We start from the raw sequence: 27,491 nt of genomic DNA, 5'->3' as shown, positions 1-27,491 counted from the left end.
ATATTCTTTTGACAGCGTCTTCACCAATCTTACTTCAGAAGATAATCTCAAAGCTGAAAACAGAATTTCCAATGACCGATATGGGCAAGCTGCATCACTTCCTCGGAGTCAAAGCAGATTTCAATGCCAAAGGTCTCTTTCTCAGTCAATCTGTGTATGCACAGGACATCATCACACGGGCTGGTATGGTGGATTGCAAGCCACTCACCACACCGGTTGATCTCCAGTCCAAACTCTCAAAAGATGACGGCGAACCAATTGACAATCCAACGTTCTATCGTAGTTTGGCTGATGCCTTACAATACTTGACATTCACACGTCCGGATATATCATACGCTGTGCATCAAGTCTGCCTCTACATGCACCAACTTCGGGTCTCTCATCTTAATGCTCTCAAACGAATCATACGATACTTGCAAGGCACTCTTCACTATGGAATTCAGATGATAAAAAGCCGTCTAGACAGTCTCACCGCCTACTCTGACGCCGACTGGGCCGGTTGTCCAGACACACGCCGATCCACCTCCGGTTACTGTGTCTTCCTTGGTCCCAATATTATCTCATGGTCCGCAAAGCGTCAACCAACCCCATCACGATCAAGCTCTGAAGCTGAATACAAAGGCGTCGCCAACCCCGTTGCTGAACTCACTTGGATACATAACTTATTGCTTGAGATACATCGCCCAATATTCTCTGCCTCCATCGTCTATTGCGACAACATCAGCTTTGTTTACTTATCTACGAACCCAGTTAAACATCAAAGAACCAAACACATCGAGCAGGACATTCATTTTGTTCGCGATAAGGTTGCCATCGGTGAATTCAAAGTGTTTCATATCCCCACATCGCTTCAATACGCTGATATCTTCACAAAGGGGCTACTTTCCTCACTTCATCGAGAATTTCGTTCCAGTCTCACCGTTCGAAAACCCGAAGATGCGACTGCAGGAGGGTGTTAGGAATGAGATACTCTATTCCATATTTAGATTATACTGTGGATATTTGATTAAGAGGAATCCCATAGATCTAGGCATATCTCGTTAATTTAGGAATACCCATTAAACTCTGTAAACCTCGAACGATATGTAGCGATGTAAATCATTGTTCATATTCAAGGAATGATATTCACTTACAATCTCTCCATATTTATTATATATAAATAATATAAGTGGAGTGGATTCTTGAAACTTGAAAAAGGCATGGAAATCAACATGGCTTATCTATGGCTTGGCCATAACTGTGTTCCAATGGCAATCAACTGTTTTGATATCGACGTCATTTACCTATGGAACTTAGTACTTAGACCGCAAATGTTTTCATCACTTGGAATCTTATGACACATGCTAAATCTTACGGAGCTCGTAAAGATGGTACTGCCCTCAACTCTATTTATCCACGTAAAACCTTTGTACAAGGAAGATACTTTCTGCTTGGAGCCACGTTCCTGCCTTTCGCAATCTGTTCTGTCTTCGTAAGATATAGAAATTATTTCAGGTCAGGATCTATCATCTCAACTTTGTTTCATGTCTTTGTAAAAATCTCTAATTGATCTCATTGTGTAATTTTGTATTGTTCATTGGCTTGCTCGTCGTGCAAAGCATATACTATAACGTGGACTATACCACACTCGGCCTAGTTTTTTTGTGCCGCATAATAAAACGTGTATTAGACACACACATCCACAAAGAGATAACACTAAAAGGGTATAAATTAAATTGTATATGTACACGAAAGTGACCAATAAAAATCGCCAAGAACTTCTTTCAAAAAATTACTCAACAAAGAATCAAGAATCAAGAATCATGAGTTAGTCGTAGTAGCATAGTTACAAGAACCATCATATCATTCCTCGTTTCTCAAGCAGTTCCCTGGAAGAAGAAACTTATACTTGTCAGCATTCTCAAGAAGATACGCCGGAAGATGAACCGCCGAGTAAGAATGCGGAATCGGACCCATTTTCCCGATGATGTCTTTAAACGTGTACTCCTCCGGGATCATGTCAAACAAATCCTCTCCACTGCATATAACTCTCTGAACCCTCTTGGGATTCAAGTAATGAGCAAACCTCACTCTATCGTAATGGCTATAAGCCTTCATCTTGAAAACAAACTCGCTTATCCTCCTGAAACAGAAGCTACAATGCCATCCAGAATCAGCCAAGATCACATCCGATTGCCTGTAATGCGCGTACTTAGTTTTACCCGTCTGGTACCTATGAACTGAAGCTCTCCAGCTCTTATCATCAACAGGGAACTCAAACGAGTAAAGATAGTTCTTGAGTCTAAGGTGAAGGATCTTTGGTATGTCATCGCACCAACGGAGAAGATTAATCGTGTGTCTGCTCGGTATCTCATCAACATCAGACATGATCAACAAGTCATCATCAGTAATACCAGCGAGTCTCAAAAGCTGATCCAAAGCGACTCTTTGATAAGCTTCTTCGTAAAACGGATTCTTCTCTCCTTTCTTGAACCTTCCTCCTATAGAACCGTAACTCAACCGTGGCTCAATGAACTTAAACTCGTCTCTGTGTCCAGCGAAGACGAGCGGTTTTGGTAAACCGGTGAAAGTGGAGTTGGACTCAAGGAGCACAAACTGAGTCACGTAAGGGTACAGTTCTTTCCACCGTATGGTGAGAAGCTCAACTTCGGTGCTGAAGAGAACGGCGTCGTAGACACGACGAGGGTATTCACGGATTCCCCAGCCGTGGAGTTTACAGAGAGATTCCATGGAAGCGTTCTCGTGGTGGTAATGAGGGATGTCGTGGAATGGTTTTGGAGGTGATTCCCATAAAGGTCTCAAGAAGTATGAGATCTTGAGGCCGTGAATGTATACACCAAGAACACACATTGGGACGATTACTAAGAGGAAAAGGATTGATTTTAAGTCTACGCCACGCAAGATGCAGCAGAGTCTAGAGATGCCAAAGCCTCGATCAGATTCCTGTTCACAAGAAAACGCCATAAGAAGAATGTCTATAGCTAAATCCACTCACAATCATAGCTGATTTAAGGCCAAACCAAACAAAAAACTAAACTTTAGACCAGAGATTGTAAGATTACTTCTACTTTGTCTTCTGCTTAAACAAATAGAGCAATCTAATTCAAAAGATTGTAAGATTACTTCTACTTTGTCTTCTACTCAAACAGATAGATCAAGAGAATGATTTTCCTGAAGAATAATAACCTAACGAATGATCAGACCGGTAAGATCTATGGTTTAGATCGAGAGTAGAAGCCAAATGGGTTCCCTTTACAAATCAAGGACTATTGACTAAAGAAGATCTTGTTTCAAGAACAAATCGTGAATTCAACTGAAAGAAAGGATTAAAGGAAGAACCTGTGAGCCGCATAAATCATCGGACTTTTTAGAGCAATAGTGACCACCGTTTTCTCCCATCATCCACCACATCTTCTTCGACTTCCTTTTAAAAACCGAACAAGAACTCGGATCTCCGGTCGCCGGAGTTCAAGAAACTCAAAAATTGATTCGAAAAGAGAGAATAATAAATAAGCACAGCTCGATGAATATATAAGTAGACGAAACAAAGAATACAAACCCACAAAAAAAAGGGGAAACTTTTTAGGAAAAAAAGAATTAAAGAATGAAAGAACAAGAACAGAGCTTTTCTGTGATTATGTTTGTGTCTGTATAAAAGAAATGAAAAAGTGAGATGCTTTCCGAGTTTTGTGAAGGACGGAGATGATGATGAAGAATCAATTTTCTTAAAGCCTTTTTGGGGCCTCGAGAAGTACGGATAAGGGCAAAATAGTCAAATGAAGAAAGTATCAACGTTCCGTTTTGGTATTGAGTAGGGAAGCTATCATCTCACTCCACGCGTTGTGGCTTGACTCAGTCCCTCCCCACTTACAGCTTTTGTCGCGTCTTTTTTTTTTTAGGTTGAAAAAGGCTAAAAGAATCACTTGTGGCACTCTTTTCTCTTCCCACATACACGTGGCTTCCACTGTAAGAAAAAAAAAATACTATAAAAGATTTATTTTTTTTTGTCGACAACAGATTATATTGATTAAGCCCATGGGCTAATATTACAGAAGGTTTACATTAGGTACAAAGATATAGGAAATAGACGGGCTAACATTGGGCCTCTCACAATCATATACATAAGAGGTAAGATCAAAGAGAGGTGATTACACGTGTCTTTATTATTCATCTCAATTTATACCACGTGTCTATCTTCTATAATCACCGTCATGCAACAGCGGCGCCGGCAATTCTCCGATGTCCACTGCTATGGATCCTGTATCTTGATGCCATCCTTCTGCCGATCTTCAATTCCCGGAAAATAGTTGTCGGAATGAAAAATCCGTGATGGAATTATACAGCAGCTTCTAAGTTTCATCCAAATCTCAAACTTCAAGGAAGCTCCGTCGCCGTCAGATCCACTCTATTGATCTGAACTGTGTCCACCATTGCTCCGACTTGAGCAAGAGGAAAACGACGAAGATATTACTCCAAGCAAGATAAGAAACCTGAAATAAAACTTAAAAGAACAACGGTGATTCCGACGAGAGGATAATGCAGTCAGAAAAGAGATCGAAAACTCGCATAAGGCGAGGAGAATCAGATCCAAAATCAAAGAGTAAGAAAGAAAGAAACATAATTTGGATCTGAAAGCAAAATCCGATCGAAGTCGGAAGATTATTATCCGAACGAAGTCGGAAGATTATTATCCGATTTACACGGAAAAGAAACCGATCAAATGATCGGTGATTTGGAGAGAAAAAGTGCTCTCTCTCTCTGAAGGATAGGAGTGAGAGAAGAGAGAGAGGAAAAAACTCTCTTACTATAAAAGATTTATTTAAAACTTGAACTTTCAGCATACTTATGTAGAAAGTACTGATGTAAACAATTTTCTTCTTTATATAACAAAGTTAAGGTCTTCATAGTTGTTGAAGCAGAATCTCAGGGATGGATATGTTTCAAATTCATGATTTTCAAGGAAAGTTACTTCTTGAAAAAAATAAATTTAAAAAATTAGGAATCAGGTCAGTTCGGTTAGTTCAGGATTGGTTTGTTTGGTTTGTTTGGTTTTTGGGTTTAAACAAAATACTGAAATTAAAACTGACAAACAAAATTATTTCAGTTTGGGTCGATTTGATTCTACTCGGTTAGGGAGGAATGGCCAAGTCTGGTACGCATGATTGTTGTTCGACATGTCTATTAAGACTTCCACTAGCAAAAAATGGCCTTTCCAAAATTAAAAGAATTGTGCTATCCTCATCCATTTCACGATCAAGAAGTCAGTTGAAACAAAGAAATCAACTGTTTGAAATTAGATTTGTAATAGCTTCACAATGTTGTTTTTGAAACAGCATCATTGTGTTTGATCGACGTCTTTAAAGGATTTTATCTCAATTAACTCAAGATTTTGGCGACGTCTTTAACATGAGGTTTATATTTGTCACCAGGGCCGACCCTGAGGTAAAGCGGCTGAAACCCTAGCTTTAGGCGCCAAATTTAGTATATATATTAAGAGTAGCAAAATTTTACTAAAATACTTCATAGTCTAGTGGTTGTTTATTTTTTTTGTTATCAAATAATCCAGATTCGATTTTCCAACATGTGTTTTTAAGGTAAATATTTTTTCTTGCTTTGGGCGTCAATTTAAGGATTTTTAACTTCTCCTGAGTGCTTAGATCTTAGGATCTATTAGATGATTAGAAACTTAAATAACACAAAAGTTTGATCACCCAGTTCACGGCCTCGAACCGCTACGTCTGGGATGGGAACCGTCTTCCACAACTTTCACTATCAATCAAAGATTACACAAACGCACTAACCGGCGCTCTCTTTGTGTTCAAGTACAAGTCACAGATTAGAACAATCGAAGAGAAGATTTGAATCACAACACAAAGAAGACTCAAACTTCTTTTGGTGCTCTCTTGGATTCCCTCTTCTCTCAATTGCTCTCTCTCCCTCTGTATCTTAGCTTTGTACTCACGGCTCTTTGACTCCTTCTCTTGTGTTAGGGTTTGGCTTCAAAGTCTTTGTTTCTTTTATAGCAATACGTAACCGACGTTATTCCTTGTAGCGTACTTTCCGTTTTATCAACGACTTCCTCTTTTGTTATTGGACTCAATCTTGATCCATTTGAAACTTTGACAAAGCAAGCCCAAATCATAGGCCCAGATGTGAAGATAGAAGCCCATCTTCCTCACAGTCAAATAGAGTTGGGCTGGCCCTGTTTGTCACATATCAAAACATGTTCCAATGATGTAGTATGTGATACCGATAAGGTAAACTTTCCACTGTTTTCTTGCTTAAGAAGAGAAAAAGTCTCAAAGTGGTAAAAAGGTTTGTCACTTAAGCTCTATCATCTTTTCCATTTCTTGAGAATTCGATCCCTATAAAGAAGTGGATAAGCAAGTGATGGAAACGTGACTGTTTTATGCTTTAACATTTGGACCTTGGGCCATCTGATGTTATCATGTTATTTCTAATTGAAAAAAAAAATCCAAGAAGGCTATAAAGTATAAACACATAGGTTAAAAGCTTTAATCTCCTTAAGGACTCAATTAACTTCCATCAAATGGTCTAATGCCCATTATTGACAAAAAGGTCTAAGGCCCATTTATTAAAATTTAAATAAGAGTCATGTGATCATTTGTATCATGTGTTTGTCTTTCTTTGTTTGATTTCAAACCCGAATTAATTCAAGTCTTTTCTCGCTGCAATATATTTTAATTACGGGAAAAAAGAATCATGAGGTTTGGGGAAGATTCAATGAGTCTTTTTCTTCAGAGTTTGGGGAGAAAACATTTGAATAATTTGTAGGGTTTTTGTTTCGGTTAATCGTTTGGTTTAGATCTTGAACCGAGAATTGAACATAACTGAAATTTACGCTGAACGATTACATATTTTAATAGCCGAAGCGAAACAAATTTTTAAATCCCAGGCCTACTTCCAAACAACTTGAACTCATCACATATTATTCATTTCTTCACAAGAAAGACATCAATTTTGGCCAAAACATTAATAAATAAAATACAAGGTTATTACAACGAGTACAAAATCCAGCTCAGCTCCAATCGTGGAGGATCTTCAAATCGGGACAGATATGTCCCACAGCCAAAGGGGACCACCAAAAGCAGTCATTGTCGGCTAGACACCCACTAGGGTTACAATTACATTATTAACATTTCAAAAATCTAAAAATAAATTTACATAAATCTTTTATAACCTTTTCCTCTTCTTTCACACGTAGAGTTGACATCAGGATAGGAACTTCTCATGCACTTCCCAAAACGCCCTTCCTCGAACCGTTTTAATTACGACACTGCCACTGGCCCCTGTGACCTTCGTCCTTAAGTGGCCACTGATTGATCCAAGACAGTCTCTCGTCACACTCATTGGTAGACAATACCGACCAGAGCCGTGACGGGTTTTATGTTTGTGTTCCCTCAACCACTGGTGCTCGTTTGGGAGTTTGAAGGTACTCGATTCTGACAAGTCATGGGACATTGTTGTTTGTATCATAAGTTCTATGTTTTCTAACTTAAGCCGTATATGTCACAATATACATCTTTGGATCTAGTAAAGACAAAAAACTCCAATAATTTATATATATACTTCTTCTTTGTTAATAACGCTCCAGTTCAACACATACGTTCTCCTCATTTGGTAATAAAAACAAAGAGCAGCCTTCTTCTTCTTCTTCTTCTTCTGCATCATCTCTCTCCATACTGATTACTGTGTAAGTCTTTCATCTTTTCTCTTTTTTTCAACGAAACTTAAATTATATTATATCGGATTTGAGTCTAGACAGTGACTTAACAACAACACTACTACAAACCACTATGTTATATAAAACAAAACTAAAAAGTTTTAAAAATTTGGTTTAATTATGCTCTTGATTCCTTTTGATTGAGGACTTCTTACCCGTTGAGGCATTGTACCAAAGTATGATTTTGTTGAGATCTTAAATCATTCCATAAATGTTATGTGATGGGGAAGCTTGATTAAAAAAAAAATGAAATAGATATCTTTCTTCAAACCTACGACTTCTACTAAGATTGAGACTATATATATATATGTATGTTATTATTACTCTGCCTTTTTATTTTAATGAAATAGAAACCTCGATGATTGACTGATTTTTGCTATCCCGTTCGTTTTATTATAAGAATTGAAGGAAACGGAAAGGTGTATGTATGGATATTATGTATAATCAGATGCATCATTGTTTTTATAATTAATTGAAACATAGAGAACACTCCACTAGAACTGGTAAAGTGATCAGAACATCAAATATATGACCTGTTTCTCTAGATTATATCGTTAATGTTAGGCTCCCTAACTTTTAGTCTTGACCAGAATTCACATAAATCTAGGAGTGCTTATATTATGTGGATATATTTGTTTCTTTTAACAGCTTCAAAAGAAGAGGGTAAAACTCCATCATTTCAGTCAAAAAGAAATTATTTGTATAAAGAGATGATGAAGTTTAACATTTTGTCTTTCTTTGGAAAGTAATCTACTTTCAATGATTTGCTATTAGCAGGCCTCCACTTTTCTCTGTTAATAGTTAGCATAGATGGGTAAATTCGATGTTTCCTATACATTTTATATTCGAAATATAAAGATGTGATGAGGAAAACAATTAGACATTTGTTATTCATTCTATGCCTTTCCTTCGTGATAAATAATATTCAGAAATGCATATTTTTCCCCCTACTTTCTTCATAAAGTGTGTACACTCATTAAAGACTATGCGAAAAAAGAGAGGTTATTGTCGATTTCATTGTCGCACTTTGATATTATAACCCCTTTGATAATAAGAGGTGTATGGACAAGATAGCTGCTTAAAAATCAAACTTTCTTTAAATGATCTAATCCCTTTTTTTACTATCAATAATAAAAATAGAATAGTAGTTACATGAAATGTCAACAATCTTTAATGTATATAAGAGGTAAGATCGATAACATAAATGTAAATAAGTTAATTAGTAGATGTAAATGACTTTTAATCCCTACTACTTTAACAACAAAAAAAAATACCCCTACTATGTATGACTTGGACATAAACCGATGTGGACCATGCAATTTCATCCAACAATAGTATTATATTAATTTACGCTCTCGTTAATGTCAATATTTTTTATAAAGACGTTAATGACTTAATGTCAAGAGTTATGTCATGTCATTTTCAAAAATATATGCGTTATATAACCATACTAATATATATATATCAAGTTTTTTTGTATAGTTGGTTATTTGGTTGTATCCCGTTGTATATATATATACAATGTTCACTCTAAGTGATATATCAAAATATTCATAAGTCTTTCTACTATATATTCTTCTAGGTATGGAAAATAATTAGTTATCATCTCTGTTTGCATGAAATTATATTTATCTCGTACGTGAAACTTAAAAAAAAAACACAATGATTAATCTTTTGAAAAGTAAGGATTTGAGTTCTGTTGAGTTATCTATATATCTAAAACTTATAGTTTTGTGTGTGTGTGAAGAATGGAAATAATAATAATAATAATAATAATTAAAATGTAAACAATAAATAATAATCAAGATGTGTCGAGGAAGAATGAAAAAAGAGATAAAAAATTACAATAAGAAGAGTGAAAAAAAAACATGGAGAGACAATGATGAGGAACAGAGAAGGTGGGATAGGCAGGAGCACGTGGGATTGGTGATTCTCCTTTGCACGCTGGTGACTGGCCTAATCACCATATTTTACCCCCCAAAAAAAAAAAAAAACATCAGGGAAAAAATAATAATATCAGATAAAGTCCCTACCAAATGAATATAAAATTAAAAATCCCAATTTTTGCATAAAACAAGAAAACAAAAAAAGTTGAAAAGTAGATCGCTCTGCTCTGCTTTCTTTTGCTTCTCTCTTTTTATCTTTGAATGATTGGTGAAGAGGGTTTTCTGGGAAATTGCCTTGCTCAAAACATTTTCTTTCTCATAACACAAAGAAGAAACCTCAAGTTTGTTCTGTTTTCATCCAAGTGAGCTTTTCTTCTTGTATATATGTTTGGTTTTATTGCATGGGAATCGAAGAACATTCTTGTTCTAATGTGTGAGCTATGGGAGTAAGGTGTTTAGTTATCTTTTGTGATTGATGGAACTTTGGGTGGGTTGTGATGTGTAATGTTGTGTTGATAGGATATCCAATTCTATCTTTTACCTTTTATCTTTTTTTTTTCTTTCTTTTATTGCATTGATTTTGATTCTTTTTGTTTGTATGTCCATATCAGATTGGGTATAAGGAATTTGATTGAATGGACATGAACTTTAGTAGTGGCCTCAGTTTTTCTGGGTTTTTCTTTTCTCTTTTATTTCTTACATATTTTCCTTTTTTCCATCTATCTATATATCCAACTAAATCACTCACCACAATGACAAATTCTCTATAGAAAAACAAAATCTTGTTTTTTTAATTCTCTCACATGAACAAAACTTTGACAAAATTTTGATCTGTTTTGTCTCACTTGCAGACAGGAAATTTGTCTCTCTTTTTTTTTTTGAGGAAGGAACTGTTCTTCAGAGATTGGAGCCTTAGAAGAAGAAACCCTTTTGGAGTTTGGCCATTATGCAGAGGATTTTCTGAAGATTCAAGAACCTAATAAAACATCATAAATCAGCTATGAAGTTTATGAAACTTGGATCTCGTCCTGACACTTTCTACACTTCAGAAGATTTAAGGTAAGTAGTAAAAAAAAACAAGTAAAAGTCTCTGGCCATAAATATTGAGTAAAAAGCTGATTTGCTGCTTGTTGCAGATGTGTGTCTTCTGAAGTTTCCAGTGATTTCCCAATCGAAGTGTCAGGAAGCAGATATCTTCTTCACAAAGTACCCATTCTTCTTCTTCTTCTTCTTCTTTGAGATGATTACTTCACTTTAAGAGTTTATTTGATTGTATTCTTCTTGTCTGCAGTTTCCACTACTCTCCAAATGTTTAAGGCTTCAAAGACTATGCTCTGAATCACCAGAATCCATCCAACTTCCAGAATTTCCAGGAGGAGTAGAAGCCTTTGATCTCTGTGCCAAATTCTGCTACGGAATAACAATAACCATAAGCGCTTACAACATCGTAGCAGCAAGATGTGCAGCAGAGTATCTACAAATGTCAGAGGAGGTTGAGAAAGGTAACTTGGTGTACAAGCTTGAAGTTTTCTTCAACTCCTGCATCCTAAACGGATGGAGAGACTCCATAGTCACTCTCCAAACCACAAAAGCTTTTCCTTTGTGGTCTGAAGATCTCGCTATCACAAGTAGATGCATTGAAGCCATAGCCTCTAAGGTCTTGTCTCACCCATCCAAAGTGTCTCTCTCACATAGCCATTCTAGGCGTGTTAAGGATGATGACACGTCCTCTAACAGAGCCGCTGCTACGAGCAGAGGATGGTGGGCTGAAGATATAGCAGAGTTGGGGATAGATCTTTATTGGAGGACTATGATTGCTATTAAATCCGGTGGCAAAGTACCCTCGAGTCTTGTAGGTGATGCCCTTCGAGTTTACGCTTCTAAATGGCTTCCTACTTTACAAAGAAACCGGAAACTAGTCGGCAAGAAAACTGATTCAGACTCGGATTCTGATACAGAGTCTTCATCGAAGCATAGGCTGTTGTTGGAATCCATAATAAGCTTGCTTCCTGCTGAGAAAACCGCTGTTTCTTGCAGTTTCTTGCTTAAACTCTTGAAAGCAGCTAATATCTTAAACGCATCAGCGTCTTCTAAAATGGAATTAGCAAGAAGGGTGGCTCTTCAGTTAGAAGAAGCAACGGTTAGTGATTTGTTAATACCACCAATGTCCTACAAATCCGAAATGTTGTACGATGTGGACATTGTTGCGACTATCTTGGAACAGTTTATGGTCCAAGGGCAGACTAGTCCACCAACAAGTCCTCCAAGAGGTAAAAAGGGAATGATGATGGATAGAAGAAGAAGATCTCGTTCGGCAGAGAATATAGATCTTGAGTTCCAAGAAAGTAGGAGATCTTCCTCTGCCTCTCATAGCTCCAAGCTTAAAGTGGCTAAGCTTGTTGATGGATATCTCCAACAGATTGCTAGAGATGTGAATCTTCCACTCTCAAAGTTTGTCACTTTAGCTGAGAGTGTCCCTGAATTTTCAAGACTTGATCATGATGATCTCTACAGAGCCATTGACATATATCTCAAGGTAAACTATATATAATAATCTCTCAGTTCTTAATCCTTGTATCAGTTTTAAGCAATCATTCAAGAGTCATTGTTTGTCTTGTTGTGTTCTTGCAGGCTCACAAGAATCTAAATAAATCAGAAAGGAAGAAAGTTTGCAGAGTCTTGAACTGCAAGAAACTGTCAATGGAAGCTTGCATGCACGCGGCGCAGAACGAGATGCTTCCTCTAAGAGTAGTGGTCCAAGTCCTCTTCTATGAGCAGGCACGAGCCGCTGCGGCTACTACGACCAACTGTGAAGGAGGCAAAATGACAGAACTTCCAAGCAACATCAAAGCATTACTCGCTGCACACAAAATTGACCCTTCTAATCCAAATGCAGCCGCTTTTAGCACGACTACAAGCATGGCAGCACCGGAAGATCAATGGAGCGTCTCTGGTCTCAAATCTCCCAAATCAAAACTCTCAGGGACTCTGAGAAGTAAGCTAGCTGAAGATGAAGAGTTAGACGAAAGGTTTATGAATCAAGACGGAGGAGGAAGGACTCCATCTCGGTTTAAGGCTTTCTGTGCAATTCCAGGTCGGCCTAAGAAGATGTTCAGCAAGTTTTTGTCCATCAACAGAAGTTCCAACGACAAACACTGAAAGAAGAAAACAGAATTGTTAATTTAGATCTTTTTTTTTAGAAGGAAAAATGTTTAAACCTCTCTCTCTCTCTCTCTCTCTGTAACTTCACCAATGTTCATTTAATCTCCTAGATGATGGTAATAATATTGTTGAGAATTCACATGTCGTCTCATTTTGGGATCTAGAAAGGTCAAACAAAATGACCTAAACATGTTGAGAGTTGTCTGAAACAGAGCAAACTAGGGATTTTCTTGTTTGTTTGAATATTCTGAATTTTTTAAGAGTAGAGTCAAATTTTCCTCTCTGTCTTGGAAAATTCTGTTGTCTGCTACTGATTTATTTAGTATACTGTATATCCCAATTTATTCCTTGCTATGATTAGTCGTATTCATAACCTGATTCGACATACCAAATATGATCATATTCATTAATCAATAGGGAAGAGTTTTAAATATTTATCAGTCTCTACATTTAAACATAACATTATTTTTTATTTTAAATTTGAGCTTATATGAGACAATGAATTCAGAATATCTTAGCAACCTTGGATTTGATATGCAATTAAGTTTGCATATCATGATTCCTTTCTATAATAATTGTCAACCACTATACTTATCACATGGTGACGCCTATCACTAAACAACTTACTAAGTTTTAGTAGTAACTTCCAATATATTTTACAACAATTCTTGACATCAAATCATTCTTGTATGTATCAACAAGTTTAAAATAATAAATCCAATATAATCTGTCCATATTTCATCATGTTGATACTTAACTTTTGTCGAACAAAATTTATGATTTTTTTTTTCTTAACAACATACATAATACGGATTTGAATCCAGGTAGGGACACACTGATGATATTAACAGAAACTATAAGGCTATATACATATCCTGGTCATATAAGTTATTTTTCAACAGTTCGTAAAAATAAACTAGACTCATTGATATCTTATTGATATTAATCATTTTTTTTTGCTATATCAATAAGACAAATTCCGCCTAAATTTGCAAATTCGACTTCATTATGTGGTGTTTTCACATTCCATAAAAAGGAGGAACAAATTGCACCGCCCAAATTAAAGAGAAAAAGTGGTTCTTGAGAAAACGATTTCGACTGTTTTTTAACTTTACCAACGAGCATAATATATGACGCATTGCCTCTTCCACATTTTCTAACACCTCATCACTGTTTCTCTCTCAATGATTGATTATTTCTGTATCGCTTTTGAGGAGAAAAACCATTTTGTAAAAGTTGTTTCCGCTTTGTTTTCTTTTGAAAGATGAGTCGTGACTCATGAGTACCTTGATTGATTTGCCGATCTAGCTATGCCATGTCTATTTTGTAATTCTCTCGGTAATTTGATCATTTGCCCTTTGAGATGTCTTAAAAGACCAAGACATTTATAGTCATATAACCTCTGAATATATAAATGGGGACCTTGTTGTTTAAAGATTTTGATTTTTAAGAAATTTTCCTTTTAATTTGATATCGACGTCTAAGATATTAAATTAATCATCTATAGTTACTTATAACTAAGGTTCGATGTACTTCATTCCACTCATTTAGCACTCGCATATGCACTACTTTTACCTCTAACTAGATGTATATCCCTGTACACGCGGGTTTATATATTATTTAGATTTTTTAAGTTGTGTTAAATATAATAAGATAAATTTCATATATATTTAGTGTTTAGGAGTTAAATTTTGATTGGTAAGAAATATACTTTAACAAATATAACCTAATTCAAGATAGAGGATTGGTTATTCGATGAGTGACAAAATGTTTTTACTATTTAGAGTAATGTGATTTGTTATAACTTTTTCTTATATTTTCTGAGTATTTCTGTTTATTCAACTTTTTTGTAAACTTCCCATAATAGTTTTTTACTCTCTTTTACTTAAAATTTTTAAATGTAAAACACTTTTCGTTTACTCTAATTATAATTATAAGAACCTAAATTCTTTAATTATTTGTTCCTTAAAAAAATCAAACATATACATGAAAACTTCTTGTACATCTTAGAGGAGAGAGCAATATCTTTCGCTCTCTTTTTTTTTTTGTTAGCCTATCTCCTTGGTATATTATCTGTAAATTTTGACTCTCTCTTTGCCATTTACTTCTTATATTTTTCTCTTTACACAAATTTTTAAAAATGCAGCAAAAAAATAATAATGACAGTAGAGATAATGAAGTACCTTATTAATAGCTAGTACTTTTCTCTCTTAATTTTCCTAGAAGCAATTTTTCCATTGACCACATAATCTTCACCACATATGTATAAACCCAAGAACCTCTTTGTATCCTTCTGATTTTATGCATTGAACTACACAGAAACTACCGTTGGTGTGGTGATATCACCGCCTTCTACTCTGTTATTCCTGAAAAAAAAAGATGGAACAACCTTCAATTTAATACGCATTGCCGTCTACTTTGGGGCAGTCTTTACAAACGGTAAAAGAGTGAAATCTTACCAACTTGAGTGTCAAGTAACAGATAACATTAGCATTGTCTCCTCTAAACAACAAATGGAACTCTCCATCCTTGATTTTTTTTTGCCTAAAGAGCCACCAATACTCTTGTGGGAATCAGAAACATGTCAACTTTGAGCATCTCCGCCTGGTTTTAAATCACAATCTTCACACTTTCAATAAGCGCAGCATCAGTCTTATTGATGCAGTTGAGTTCAGATTCAAAAACCATTAGCCCAAGTTTTCTCAAAATGACGTCTTATGATTCTATAGTTCCATAACCATATGCTATCTGGTAAGAAAATTTGCATGATTTTAAAATATTTTCAAGGCTTTGGTCACACATTTCCATTTTCTTGACATCTTTTCATTTGTTGGGATGATTTCCGTAGAAGTAGAAAACTTAGGTACTGAAAATTGGCATATAACAAACTCAAATCAATGACTTTAGACGAAGAAACATTTGAATTAAAAAAAACATATTAAAATTCCAAACCCTACAATTATAAAATTCCTCTGGAAAAACTATACAATACATGAAAATATAGTAAGATAACTGTAAATTTTAATTGTATTAAAATTTGTTCCCAAAATGGTTACTTACATAGTTACATCTGTGATTGTAGTTGTAACATTTTTAACTTTAAAAATATAAAAGGTTTATCAATCATTCCAACTGGTTATGTCTAAAAATAATCATATAATTAGCCGAAAATTTTTTTAATAAAGCTTTAAATAGTTTATTTCTGATTCTCTATTTTAGTTCATAAATAATTTTTTTAGTTAGTAAATAAGTCACATCTCTATTTTGTTAAGAGATTACAATTATAAGGATAGTAAATAATTCACAGCAAATTAATCATCTCAGTTTTACCAAGTTATTTCATTAGATGAAGTTTACTATCTTTATAAAAATTATCACCGTAATAATCAAATTTAAAAACTATCACCATGATAACCATTTTATTCCATCTTTCCAACTTCTAGGAATAAGATTAATGAGATAATAATGAGTGTTATTGACCAAAAATGGACATTTCTTTCTTTTTTGATTTCTGGGATTGTTAAAAAAAAATATTGGTGTAAATACTTAAATTCAAAGTTGATGTGTCATAATGAGAAGAGCTGATGTGTCAAGTTTGTGAGACACAACCCACTCTTTATATAATAGACTAGATGAGTACCCACGCATATGCGTGTAATATTTAAAACTGAAGTTTAGTTTTATCTTTAAATTTCAGTTTACAATTCCTTCACTATATCACACATTTCACGCGTGAAGAATTCGAAGGCAAACATTCTAGCAAGAAGCGCTTGTGTCCACCTACAAATTATTATTTACATAAACTTGATATCTTCGGTTTGGGTATCTCTCTAATTTGTATTTAATTAGAGAAATTAGTTGTTAACTTGTTTTGTTAAAGTGATTTTGTTTTAATTAGTTTTTTCTCGACTTTTTTTTTTGTTTTATGAAATCTTATCAGAAATTTTCTCTACTAAGAAACGTTTTCTTCAATTAAACGTGAAAAATTATCTTGAACATTATAAACAAAGATATGAGAATCCAGCAAATACTAAATATTATGATTAGGAACCTAAAAGGTATATTCTCAAAATAAATGGATAACTTTATTCCATAAAATTTTCATATTCTCATTGGCATAACCGTCACAATCTCCACTAAAATTAGAAAAGTTAGGAAATGAATATAGCATGAAAATCTGTGATATTTCATACTATATATTATCTTTTGCATCACAGGTAGAGTTTGGAACTTTAGATAAACATGACCAGTTATTGTAAAAGCTTACCAAATACGTCTTTCTCCATTTTCACCATCGGATTTGGCTTTTGCCGCTCCAGTGGCTTTTTATTGCAGTACTTGGGAGAACCAATACTCCAACTCCAAGATCTGATGGAGATGAAACAAGCTACATTTCATGCACATAAAATGATATAACTTATATTTATCTTTTCTCCACAAAGATTTCTTTAATTATAATTCATTGAGACGAGATTTTTATCATTTTTTATAAAAACATAGATATTAAAAAATTTACTAATAGATGTAATAGGTCTTTCAGAGTATTATTTTCCCCCTTAAAATTTTCTCTAAAACAAAAATAAATAGAATAGATAACTTACACCAGCTTAACTTAAAACAAAGTTTTTAGAAATTATTATTATAGCTTCGTCGCCGAATTATTATTATTTTAGAAATTATTATTATAGCTTTGTCTTGCTATTTACTCTTCACAGAATTCTCGAAACCATCATACAAAATCTTCTTTTTAAAAGCAAAATTTTCTTTTCCTTTAAATGAACACAAACGATGGTATTAAATGTAGATGTCTCTGCCCATGACCAAGAAATAAATCTTAGACCGTGGATTTGTGAACAACATTCACTTTAGTAAGCTTCTATATAGAAATTTGCATAAGTTACAACGTGGAAGCTGTAGATTAGAGATTTATTAGAAAATCTTAGGTAATATTTACTTCTTTCCATGTCTGCTCCTCTATATTTGCTGATTATTTTTATGCGTTGAAACATGAGTGACCAATATTTAAGACAACGTTTGAAACATCATTAAGAATAGGAAGCATCAAAATGGAAGTCAAAAAGCCATGAGGCCATGATGGTAAATAAATCAGTGCACAGAAAAATGAACATAAAAGTAATTAGCTTAAATTAATTAGAGTTTCACTAAAGTTTTTAAATAAAAAATAAATGAGCTGATGTGTCATTCAAAGGAGTGCTGATGTGTCAAGTTTGTGAGACTCAACTGAGTCTTTATATAATAGATTTAAATATATCTTCTAATTCAAAATAGAGAAAAATTTTAGTTGACATACATAATTTGAAAAATGACAATCAAAAGAATTATGTATTTTATAGGGTTGTCCAATTTGGAACGGATTTCCTGGCTCGTTTCGTATTCGAGTTATCCAGCTCATAAGTTTAAGTAGTTATCAGTTTATGATGGTTACTTGTCAAAAATTTCCAACATACCGTACCCAATATTAAACAAATAACAAAAGCTATAGTGCTTAAAAATAACTAAGCACACACGCACATAACATTTTCTAAATTTGTTGTAAATAATATAAAACATTTGTCTTAATTTCTACGATGAAGCTTAACATTTTATCTAAACGAATTTGAATAGTAAACTCAGAAATTGGGTTCGAAGGAATTTGAGTTAAAATAAAACGTGTCGGCGCTGCCATGAATAATAATCATCCTAACTCAAAGAAAACCTTCTAATCATTAAAAAAAAATAATAATCCAAACTTGGTTGTAAATTATAGCAAATAATATCAATGCCATGATGGATTCATCCATGAATCTATATAGTGGATATAGGGGAATCTGATTGTTGCCTTAGGCAGAGGTCTTGTAGAGCCGCAGCCTCGATACTCTTGGTACGTTGTAGCGAAAGAGTCCGGTATAGAACTGGTGAATTCTACACCGGAAAGAGTCCATGATAGATTCATCCATGAATTCTACACCGAAAAAAATCAGGATAAATAATTTTTTTTTTTTACTAAACAGTAAATATCATTAATTATAAAAATTTTAGGATTTACAATGAGCAGAGCCTATATGATTTGGTGTCTTGGCAAAAAGTAATAAAAAAACAAGACAGCAAAGACTTGAGTTAAATTTGGTTTGAGTCACCGGATCCAGAGAGTCATAACATCGCCACAGTTTCGTCAATGTATCCTCGAGGAGATAATGTTTCGAATGTCACGCTCTAAGCTCTTGAAGATTATCAACTGGAGGACAAGATTGTTGGTTATGATGACATTATTCCGCTGATTTTGAGCTGTGTTGCATCCATCCCAACAATTCAGACCAACTAAAAAACACGCGCATACGGGGACTCAGTCTTTATTATTCGAATGCCTTAGATAATAAGATCACCAAAATAACTTCTTTTCTTGTTGCTTTAGAAAATAACTCAAAACTAAAGCTCACAATCTCTTAAGGGATGCTACAACTTTAGCAACTCCTTATATAGGAATAGATAACTCCTAAACCTAATAGAACTACAAAATAGAATATTTCCTAAAATCACTTATTATTCCTAAACACAACTTAGTTAGGAATTGGATAACTTGCTTTTCAAGTTTACTCTAACATTCTCCCCTTTAAACTTGAAATATTCTTTAGATACTATCTGCACTCCTATGAGATCTCTCATCTCTTTGAATTCAATCCTTCCAAGTGCCTTTGTCAGAATATCAGCCTTCTGCTCAGTTCCAGGAACATGCTCGACAAGAATCTGTTCATTCTCAACACATTCTCGTATAAAATGGTACCTCCGGTGTATATGCTTGCTTCTCCCATGAAATAATGGATTTCTTGTCAAAACTATTGCTGATTTGTTATCTATACACACATTTGCCTTCTCGCATTCTGTTCCTGTGACCTCACCGAGTAACTCTTGAAGCCATATCGCTTGTTTGGCTGCTTCTGTAGCTGCCATAAACTCAGCCTCACATGAAGATAATGCAACAGTCTCTTGCTTCTGAGAACACCAGGTAATCGGACAATTGTTCAAACAAAAGACGTGACCTGAGGTACTCTTGCCATCGTCGATGTCAACATTGTAACTACTATCACTGAACCCAACCAATCCATTCACATCTGCTTTGCCGAAGGTTAAACCATAGTTTAGAGTACCTCGCAAGTACCTTAAGATTTGTTTCATTGCAGCGCCATGGACTCCTTTGGTTCCTGCATGTATCGACTTAGTACTCCAACTGAAAACGCCATGTCTGGTCGAGTGTGAAGTAAGTATCTGAGGCATCCCACGTTTCTTCTGTATTCTTTTTCGTCGATGCTCTTCTCTTCAGGTGCTTTGCTCAGTTTCAAACCTGATTCCATTGGTGTATGAACTGCATTGCAATCATCCAAGCCATTCTCTTCAAGGATTCTCTTAGCATACCTTTCTTGATTTAAGGTGATACTGCCTTCTCGCTGTAACACCTCAATTCCGAGGTAGTAAGTCAATCTTCCTAAATCGCTCATCTCAAACTTTTCTGACATCTCCTTTTTAAACTCATGTATTAAGTTCAAACTTGTTCCTGTAACAAGTAAGTCATCGACATAAACCGCTACCAGCAGAAGATCTTCTTTTCTCTGTTTTCGATATAGTGAGGGTTCCTTGGAGCACTTTATGAAATTCAAACCTCTGAGAATTTCATTCAACTTGTTATTCCAAGCTCTTGGAGCTTGCCTTAATCCATAAAGAGCTTTATGCAACTTATATACTTTATTTTCATTCCCTTTGATCATGAAACCTTCTGGTTTTGTCACATAAACCTCCTTAAGCTCTCCATGTAAGAAAGCGGTTTTAACATCAAGATGATGTACTTCCCACTTGTTAGAGGCAGGTAAGGCAATGATGAACCGAATAGTTTCAATGCGAGCAACTGGAGCAAATACCTCATCAAAGTCGATGCCAAACCTCTGCACATACCCCTTTGCGACGAGTCTTGACTTGTATTTGTTGATGCTTCCATCCGAATTTCGTTTGATCTTAAAGACCCACTTGAGTCCGATTGCTTTTGCACCTTGAGGAAGATCAACTAAAGTCCACGTTTTGTTTTTGGTAATGGATGCTATTTCTTCTTCGCAAGCATCTCTCCATACCTTCAGTTCTTTGGCCTCCTAATAATCCCACGGTTCCTCGTTCATGGACAACAAAAGACGCTCACCTTCTTCTTCCGCTAAATAGCATACGAAATCCTTTAGGTACTCTGGTTTCTTTGTCTGTCTAATTGATCTTCTAAGAGCTGGTTCAACTTGTGTTTCCTCTTCAGTAATCTTCGTGTTCTCGAAATCAGGCACATTAGTCTCCTTTTCTTCGATACTCTCATCATTCGTAGTATCCTCCCTTCCTCTGTTTTCGTCTTCCTCTGTTTCTGTTTCGAGATCGTCGTGATTACTTGAACCAACGAACTGAAGCGTGAAAGTACCTGTGTCATCGTCTCTTGTTTCCTTTGAACAGCTCTGTTGTAGGTGGGCTGAGCACAACCCTCTTTTTGTAATTTTAACCAGGCCCGTTAGCAAATTGGAGAGGCCCAACGAGCTCAAAGAATAACAAGCCCATTCATAAAGTCAAAACGAGGTCGTTCGAAGAGATGAGCTTCCCATAACAAAGGAGCAGCTCGCCACGTCGACGTTGATGAAACAGCTCGCAAGCAAGACATTCCGATAGACGGTCGGTCAGGTCTATCTACCCGGCCGCCCAAGCTACTCTGACCGAGATGTAACCTAATTTGAACACTATAAATAGCCCTGTAACTTCATTTATAACGGAATCCGTAATCTGAAATAGAGATAAAAATTCTCGAGACTTATAATCATAACTCTTACCTCGCTTAGTTATCCTCGTCCAAACAACCCCAAAATATTCACATCGATCTCACCTCTATTTTAACAAGAATCTCCGAGCTCCACCTAGATATATTTACTAAAGTGACCTCGTGTGCGGATACAATACAACAATTGGCGCCCACCGTGGGGCAAAGAGATTTCTTTCTACGCAAAGAGGGGCTCGATAATGTCAGGAATTCAAATCAACGAGACAGCTAGTCTACCCATCTCAACTACAGCCGAGGAGGGACTTCACACGTCACCGGTTAACAATCCAGAGACCTCGAATAGGCAATCGCCAACGATGAATCTTGTGGAAAACGCAACCTCGCACCCAGAAGCGCAAGACGTAAACCGAAGCACACCAGCTCCTGCTGACGTCGCAACATTATTTGCGACAGTGATGGCTCGAATGGAAGAGCTGAATCAACAGACAAGCGCTCGCCTGAACGAGCTCGCCGCGGCACAACTTTCTTGTCAAGCTCAAGTCAGCGTATTACACTCGTCAGAGACCCAAGCCCTAGAGAGACGAGCCCAAAAAATTCAGCGCGTACAGCGCGCCTTATTCGGAGACTCACCCGCACCACCAACTACAGAAAATCATCCAACCTCGAACTGCGATGAGGTGAACATCGGGGCTCCCGAACACGAAACATGTCAGCTTCAAATAAGATACTCACAGCAAGACGAAGAAATGCTCGAAATGAGGTCCAAATTGCGAGCCATGACCTCGCTTGTACATCAAGCTACTAGCTCGGCACCTGAGATCGACCGTGTATTGAAAGAAAGCCAAAGCACACCGTTCACGACCCGAATCACCGATTTCCCGATAAGAACTCAAGTGAAGTTCAATCTCCTGACGTATACAGGCAACTCGGACCCAAGCCAATTCATGACCGCGTTCAGCATTCAAATGGGCCGAGCACGATTCACTCCCGAGGAGAAAGATGCAGGCTTTTGCCAACTGTTCGTCGAAAATCTCAGCGGTGCGGCCCTCATCTGGTTCTCCAAGTTAAAGGTGAACTCGATTGACAGCTACCAAGCATTGTCGACTGCATTCCTCAAGAGGTACATGATGTATATCCAAGAATCCCTTCGGTCTTTCATTGGCAGAAACAATGTGATCGTTTCCTGGATCACCGTGACTGACGAAGCATCGCTGCCAGCTCTTCGGAATGCCCTGCGAATCGATTTGAAGTTTTGGGACAGCCTCAAGTTCAGCAAACCCCGAACTCTCGAAGACGCGCTTCACCGTGCCACCTTATACATCGAGGACGAGGAAGAAAAAGAGATCGCGTCACCAGCAAAAGCGGCGCCGAAGCAGCAACCTCACAAAGAAATCCCAAAACAAGAATATCAGGAACCTCGACAACACCTCGACAATAACTATCGAGGTGACAATCGCCGAGGAGCGACGTACAAAATCAGCACTCAGCAACAACAAAATCGCCAGTATCAAAACCAATTAAACACATGGCAACGAGGAGATCGTGGGGAGACACGACCTTGCTGCGACTATCACAACAAGTACGGTCACCCGACTGCGATGTGTCGTGAGGTACAGGCCTATTTGCTCGCCAAATATCGAAAGGGGGAGATCGCATTAGCAAACCAGCCCCAAAACACCGCGCCGCGAAACAACGAAGCTCGACCTACGGCTCCCACTGAGCAACTTCCACCTCCTCCCCCAACGAACGAGCGATCCAACAAAAATCTTGCAAAGAGAGACCGAGGTAATCAACCTCGAGACGACACTCCTCTGGCATCTCGAAAGAAGGTGTTCTTTATCATGGGAGGCCTATCGACGTGCAACGATTCCGTCAGGTCGATAAAAAAGTACGGCCGCCAGGTCATGCTCGCACAAAAATGGCAAGTCAAAAGCCCCAAGACCGCCGATAGTGATGCGATCACATTCACCGACGCTGACACGAAAGGAGTCGACATGCCACAACGATCCGCTTGTGGTCGAGCTGCGAATCGCAGATTGCAAAGTATCTTGGATACTGGTCGATACAGGGAGCTCAGTCGACCTGATTTTCAAAGAAACGCTTGACAAAATGGAACTGGCGAACCATCACCTCAAGTCCTCGGTTAAGCCACTTACAGGATTCGATGGAGATACGGTCTACTCGATCAGGACGATCAGGCTCCTAGTTTACGCGGCAAAGACGAGCCGCCTCGTCAAATTTGTCGTCGTCGATAAACCCGCCATCTATAACGTAATTTTGGGAACGCCCTGGCTACAATCCATGAAGGCAGTGCCGTCGACCTATCATCAATGCCTCAAGTTCCCAACCGCTTTCGGGGTAAAAACCATTTGAGGCTCTCAGGAGATATCGAGACTCTGCTTCGCCGCTGAGCACAAGCTTCGATTCAAGTCCATGATCCCAGCCAAGGCGTGTCTTACGATTTTACCCGTAACTCAAGCCGATTTGCCAACTCAAGAAAGACCCAAGCAGGAGCTCGTCGTCCAAGTAAACATCGACGAAAGCGACCCCGAACGATGCATAGGAATCAGAGCTGATCTAAAGGAGGAGATCAAGGTTGAGCTCGTACGACTTTTTCGCCGAAATGCATCGACATTCGCCTGGTCAGTAAGCGATATGCCTGGGATCGATCCCTTAATAACAAGTCATGAGCTCAACATCGATCCTACGTTTAAACCGATCAAGCAAAAGCGGAGAAGTTAGGTCCAGAAAAGGTGCAGGCCGTCAATGATGAGGTCGAACGTTTGTCGAAGGCCGGCTCGATCATCGAGGTCAAATATCCAGAATGGCTGGCAAACCCTGTTGTCGTCAAAAAGAAGAATGGCAAACGGCGAATCTGCGTAGACTTCACGATCTCAATAAAGCACGCTCCAAGGATAGTTTCCCCTTGCCGCAGATCGATCGAATCGTCGAGGCAACTGCAGGCAACGAGCTCTTGTCATTCATGGACGCCTTCTCCGGGTACAATCAGATCACGATGCATCCCGAGGATCGTGAGAAGACGTCCTTCATCACCGATCGAGGGACCTATTGTTATAAGGTAATGCCGTTCGGCTTAAAGAACGCTGGTGCAACGTACCAACGACTAGTCAACCACATGCTAGTAAAGTCACTCACCGCCGGTGATCACATCGGCTATCTGCAAGCTTGCTTCACCGTTCTAAATCAATACCAGATGAAGCTCAATCCGACTAAGTGTATTTTTGGGGTAACCTCCGGAGAATTCCTCGGCTACATCGTCACTAAACGAGGAATCAAGGCAAATCCGAAGCAGATCGATGCCCTAATCAATCTCCCATCACCTCGCAACACTCGCGAGGTCCAACGTCTTACCGGCCGAATCGCGGCGCTTAACCGATTCATCTCGCGATCCATAGATAAGTGTCTTCCGTTCTATCAACTCCTCCGAGGCAACAAACGTTTCGAGTGGGATAACAAATGTGAGGAAGCCTTCCAACAACTTAAGGAATACCTCGCCAGCCCTCCAATTTTAGCAAAACCTGAAACGGGCGAAACCCTCTACCTCTACATCGCTGTGTCGAGCTCGGCGGTAAGCGGCGTTTTAGTCAAAGAAGATCGAGGCGAGCAGAAACCGATTTTCTACGTTAGTAAAACTCTAGACGACGCAGAAAAACGGTATCCGACTTTGGAGAAACTCGCGCTCGCGGTCATCATGTCCGCCAGAAAGCTATGACCCTACTTTCAATCCCATTCAGTCGTCGTCTTGACCAATCAACCACTTCGAACGATACTGCACAGCCCGAGCCAGTCCCGTCGCATTGCAAAGTGGGTTGTCGAGCTGACGGAGTATGATATTGAGTATCGCAATAAGACAAGTGCCAAATCGCAGGTCCTCGCGGATTTTCTAGTAGAGCTTCCGCCAGAGCTAATCCAGACCGACCTACCTGATGAGAAGTGGTCCTTATACGTCGACGGATCATCTTCGTCTCGAGGCGCAGGTATTGGCATCCGACTAGAGTCTCCGACGAAAGAGATATTGGAGCAGTCGTTCCGGCTCGAATTTCCAGCCTCGAATAATGAAGCAGAATACAAGGTTTTACTCGCAGGACTTCGTCTAGCCCAAGGTATCGGGGTCAAGAAAATCGAAGCTTTCTGCGACTCCGAGCTCGTTGCCCGCGAATACAGCGGCGACTACGACACCAGAAACGACCGGATGGACTTGTATCTTAAAGCCGTCAAGAACCTCACTGATCGCTTCGAATCTTTCTCACTCACCAGAATTCCGAGGAGTGACAACACCTCGGCAGACGCACTAGCCGCCCTCGCATCGACGTCTGAATCACATCAAAGGCGTGTGATCCCGGTCGAAAGCATCGATTCCCCCAGCATCGTCCTACCTCGAGGAGTATGCGCAGTTCGAGAACTCGAAGCAAACAGATTAGACGCCATCGAATTACCTCCCCTCGAGGTCGTCGATGAGCCCGCCGAACAAGAACCGACAACCGAGGACTGGAGGATCGAAATCTTGCTCTACATTACAGACGGCCAAGTCCCACCCGACCGATGGGCAGCGAGGCGCTTAAAAGTTCGAAGCGATAAATACATTCAGTCACACGGCAATCTTTATCGTTGGAGCTCAACAGGCGCCCTGCTCAATTGTCTTCACGGTGAAGAGACGCTCGATGTCATGCGAGAAACACACGAAGGAGCATGTGAAAATCACTCCAACGGTCGAGCTCTCGCTCTAAAAATCAAGAATCACGGCCACTTCTGGCCAACAATGCTTACCGATTGTGATCGATTTGTAGCTCGCTGCGAACAATGTCAACGGCACGCCCCAATGATCAACGCGCCAGCCGAGCTCCTGGCCACTTCCTCACCACCTTATCCCTTCATGCGATGGGCGATGGACATCGTAGGTCCACTTCCTCGATCTCGACAGAAACGATTCATACTTATCATCACCGATTACTTCACGAAATGGGGCGAGGCCTAATCTTACGCCAAAATTAAGGCAACCGATGTGAAGAACTTCGTTTGAAAGATCATCATCTGCCGCCACGGATTACCTTACGAGATTGTCACCGATAATGGCCCCCAATTTATCTCCGATGTCTTCGAGGACTTCTGCGCCAAATGGAGAATACGACTCAACAAATCTACACCGCGATATCCACAAAGAAACGGCCAGGCCGAGGCAACCAACAAAACCATCCTCGACGGCATCAAAAAGAGACTCGAAGATAAGAAAGGCTTATGGGCAGACGAACTGGACGGAGTCCTATGGTCACATCGAACTACACCGCGACGGTCGACGAATAAAACTCCTTTCTCGTTGTCTCACGGCATGGAAGCTTTAGCTCCTACTGAGGTCAGTCTACCAACCATACGCAGAACGATGTTGACACAAGACGGTAAAAGGAACAGAAGGATGATGAAAGATAGCCTCGACATGCTCGAGGAGGAGCTAGATCACGCCCTATTACGTATGCAAAACTATCAGCAGTAAATCTCACGCTATTACAACAAACGAGTGAAAGGTAGGCACTTCAAAACTGGCGACCTCGTCCTTCGAAAGGTGTTCGAGAATACCGAAGAATACCGCACCGGAAAACTGGGCGCAAAGTGGGAAGGCCCCTACCAAATCACCAACGTTGTAAAACCTGGCGTTTACGAGCTGATGACGATGGATGGCGAAATGAAACCGCGATCGTGGAACTCGATGAACATAAAGCGGTATTACTACTAAAAAAAAAAAAAAAAAAAAAGACGCTCACCGAGCTATACTCGGTCAAGCTAAATCTCGAATGTGAACTACGATCGGCTTGATCCCAGTTTGTTGGGTACGTAGGCAACTTCTCACGAGGTACAGCTATTAATAAAATTTTGTTTATACCAACTTTTACAT

At 38.4% G+C, this 27,491-nt stretch overlaps 4 protein-coding genes across 6 annotated transcripts; 3 read left to right on the top strand and 1 right to left on the bottom strand.

Moving 5' to 3' along the window:
• Positions 1 to 1,678: 1,678 nt before the first annotated feature.
• On the bottom strand, positions 1,679 to 3,741 carry LOC18007835. The gene is made up of 2 exons (XM_006391144.2): positions 3,340 to 3,741; positions 1,679 to 2,943 (listed from the first exon to the last, which is right to left on the bottom strand). Exons 1-2 carry the CDS (start codon positions 3,409 to 3,411, stop codon positions 1,843 to 1,845), a joined length of 1,173 nt encoding a protein of 390 aa, XP_006391206.1. The 5' UTR covers positions 3,412 to 3,741; the 3' UTR covers positions 1,679 to 1,842.
• A 3,902-nt stretch (positions 3,742 to 7,643) lies between these two features.
• Positions 7,644 to 12,931, top strand: LOC18007824 (BTB/POZ domain-containing protein At1g67900). 3 transcript variants are annotated; one of them, XM_024150738.1, is made up of 5 exons: positions 7,644 to 7,714; positions 10,482 to 10,689; positions 10,767 to 10,836; positions 10,922 to 12,166; positions 12,262 to 12,931. In XM_024150738.1, exons 2-5 carry the CDS (start codon positions 10,631 to 10,633, stop codon positions 12,787 to 12,789), a joined length of 1,902 nt encoding a protein of 633 aa, XP_024006506.1. In that variant the 5' UTR covers positions 7,644 to 7,714; positions 10,482 to 10,630; the 3' UTR covers positions 12,790 to 12,931. The 3 variants fall into 3 exon arrangements, with proteins under 3 accessions (XP_024006506.1, XP_024006502.1, XP_006391205.1); XM_024150734.1 differs by lacking the exon at positions 7,644 to 7,714 and adding an exon at positions 9,873 to 9,992; XM_006391143.2 differs by lacking the exon at positions 7,644 to 7,714 and having other exon boundaries at positions 10,013 to 10,689.
• Positions 12,932 to 21,822: 8,891 nt separating this feature from the next.
• Positions 21,823 to 23,688, top strand: LOC112084682. The gene has a single exon (XM_024153978.1). It carries the CDS (start codon positions 21,823 to 21,825, stop codon positions 23,686 to 23,688), a length of 1,866 nt encoding a protein of 621 aa, XP_024009746.1.
• Positions 23,689 to 24,407: 719 nt separating this feature from the next.
• LOC112084676 lies at positions 24,408 to 27,092 on the top strand. The gene is made up of 3 exons (XM_024153976.1): positions 24,408 to 25,297; positions 25,382 to 26,498; positions 26,628 to 27,092. The coding sequence occupies exons 1-3, from the start codon at positions 24,408 to 24,410 to the stop codon at positions 27,090 to 27,092; spliced, it is 2,472 nt and encodes an 823-aa protein (XP_024009744.1).
• The last annotated feature ends 399 nt before the right edge of the window (positions 27,093 to 27,491 follow it).

The sequence above is a fragment of the Eutrema salsugineum genome, unplaced genomic scaffold (assembly GCF_000478725.1).
Source record: "Eutrema salsugineum unplaced genomic scaffold, Eutsalg1_0 scaffold_9, whole genome shotgun sequence".
NCBI classification, from domain to species: Eukaryota; Viridiplantae; Streptophyta; class Magnoliopsida; order Brassicales; family Brassicaceae; genus Eutrema; species Eutrema salsugineum.
This window is presented reverse-complemented; position numbering and strand designations above follow the sequence as displayed.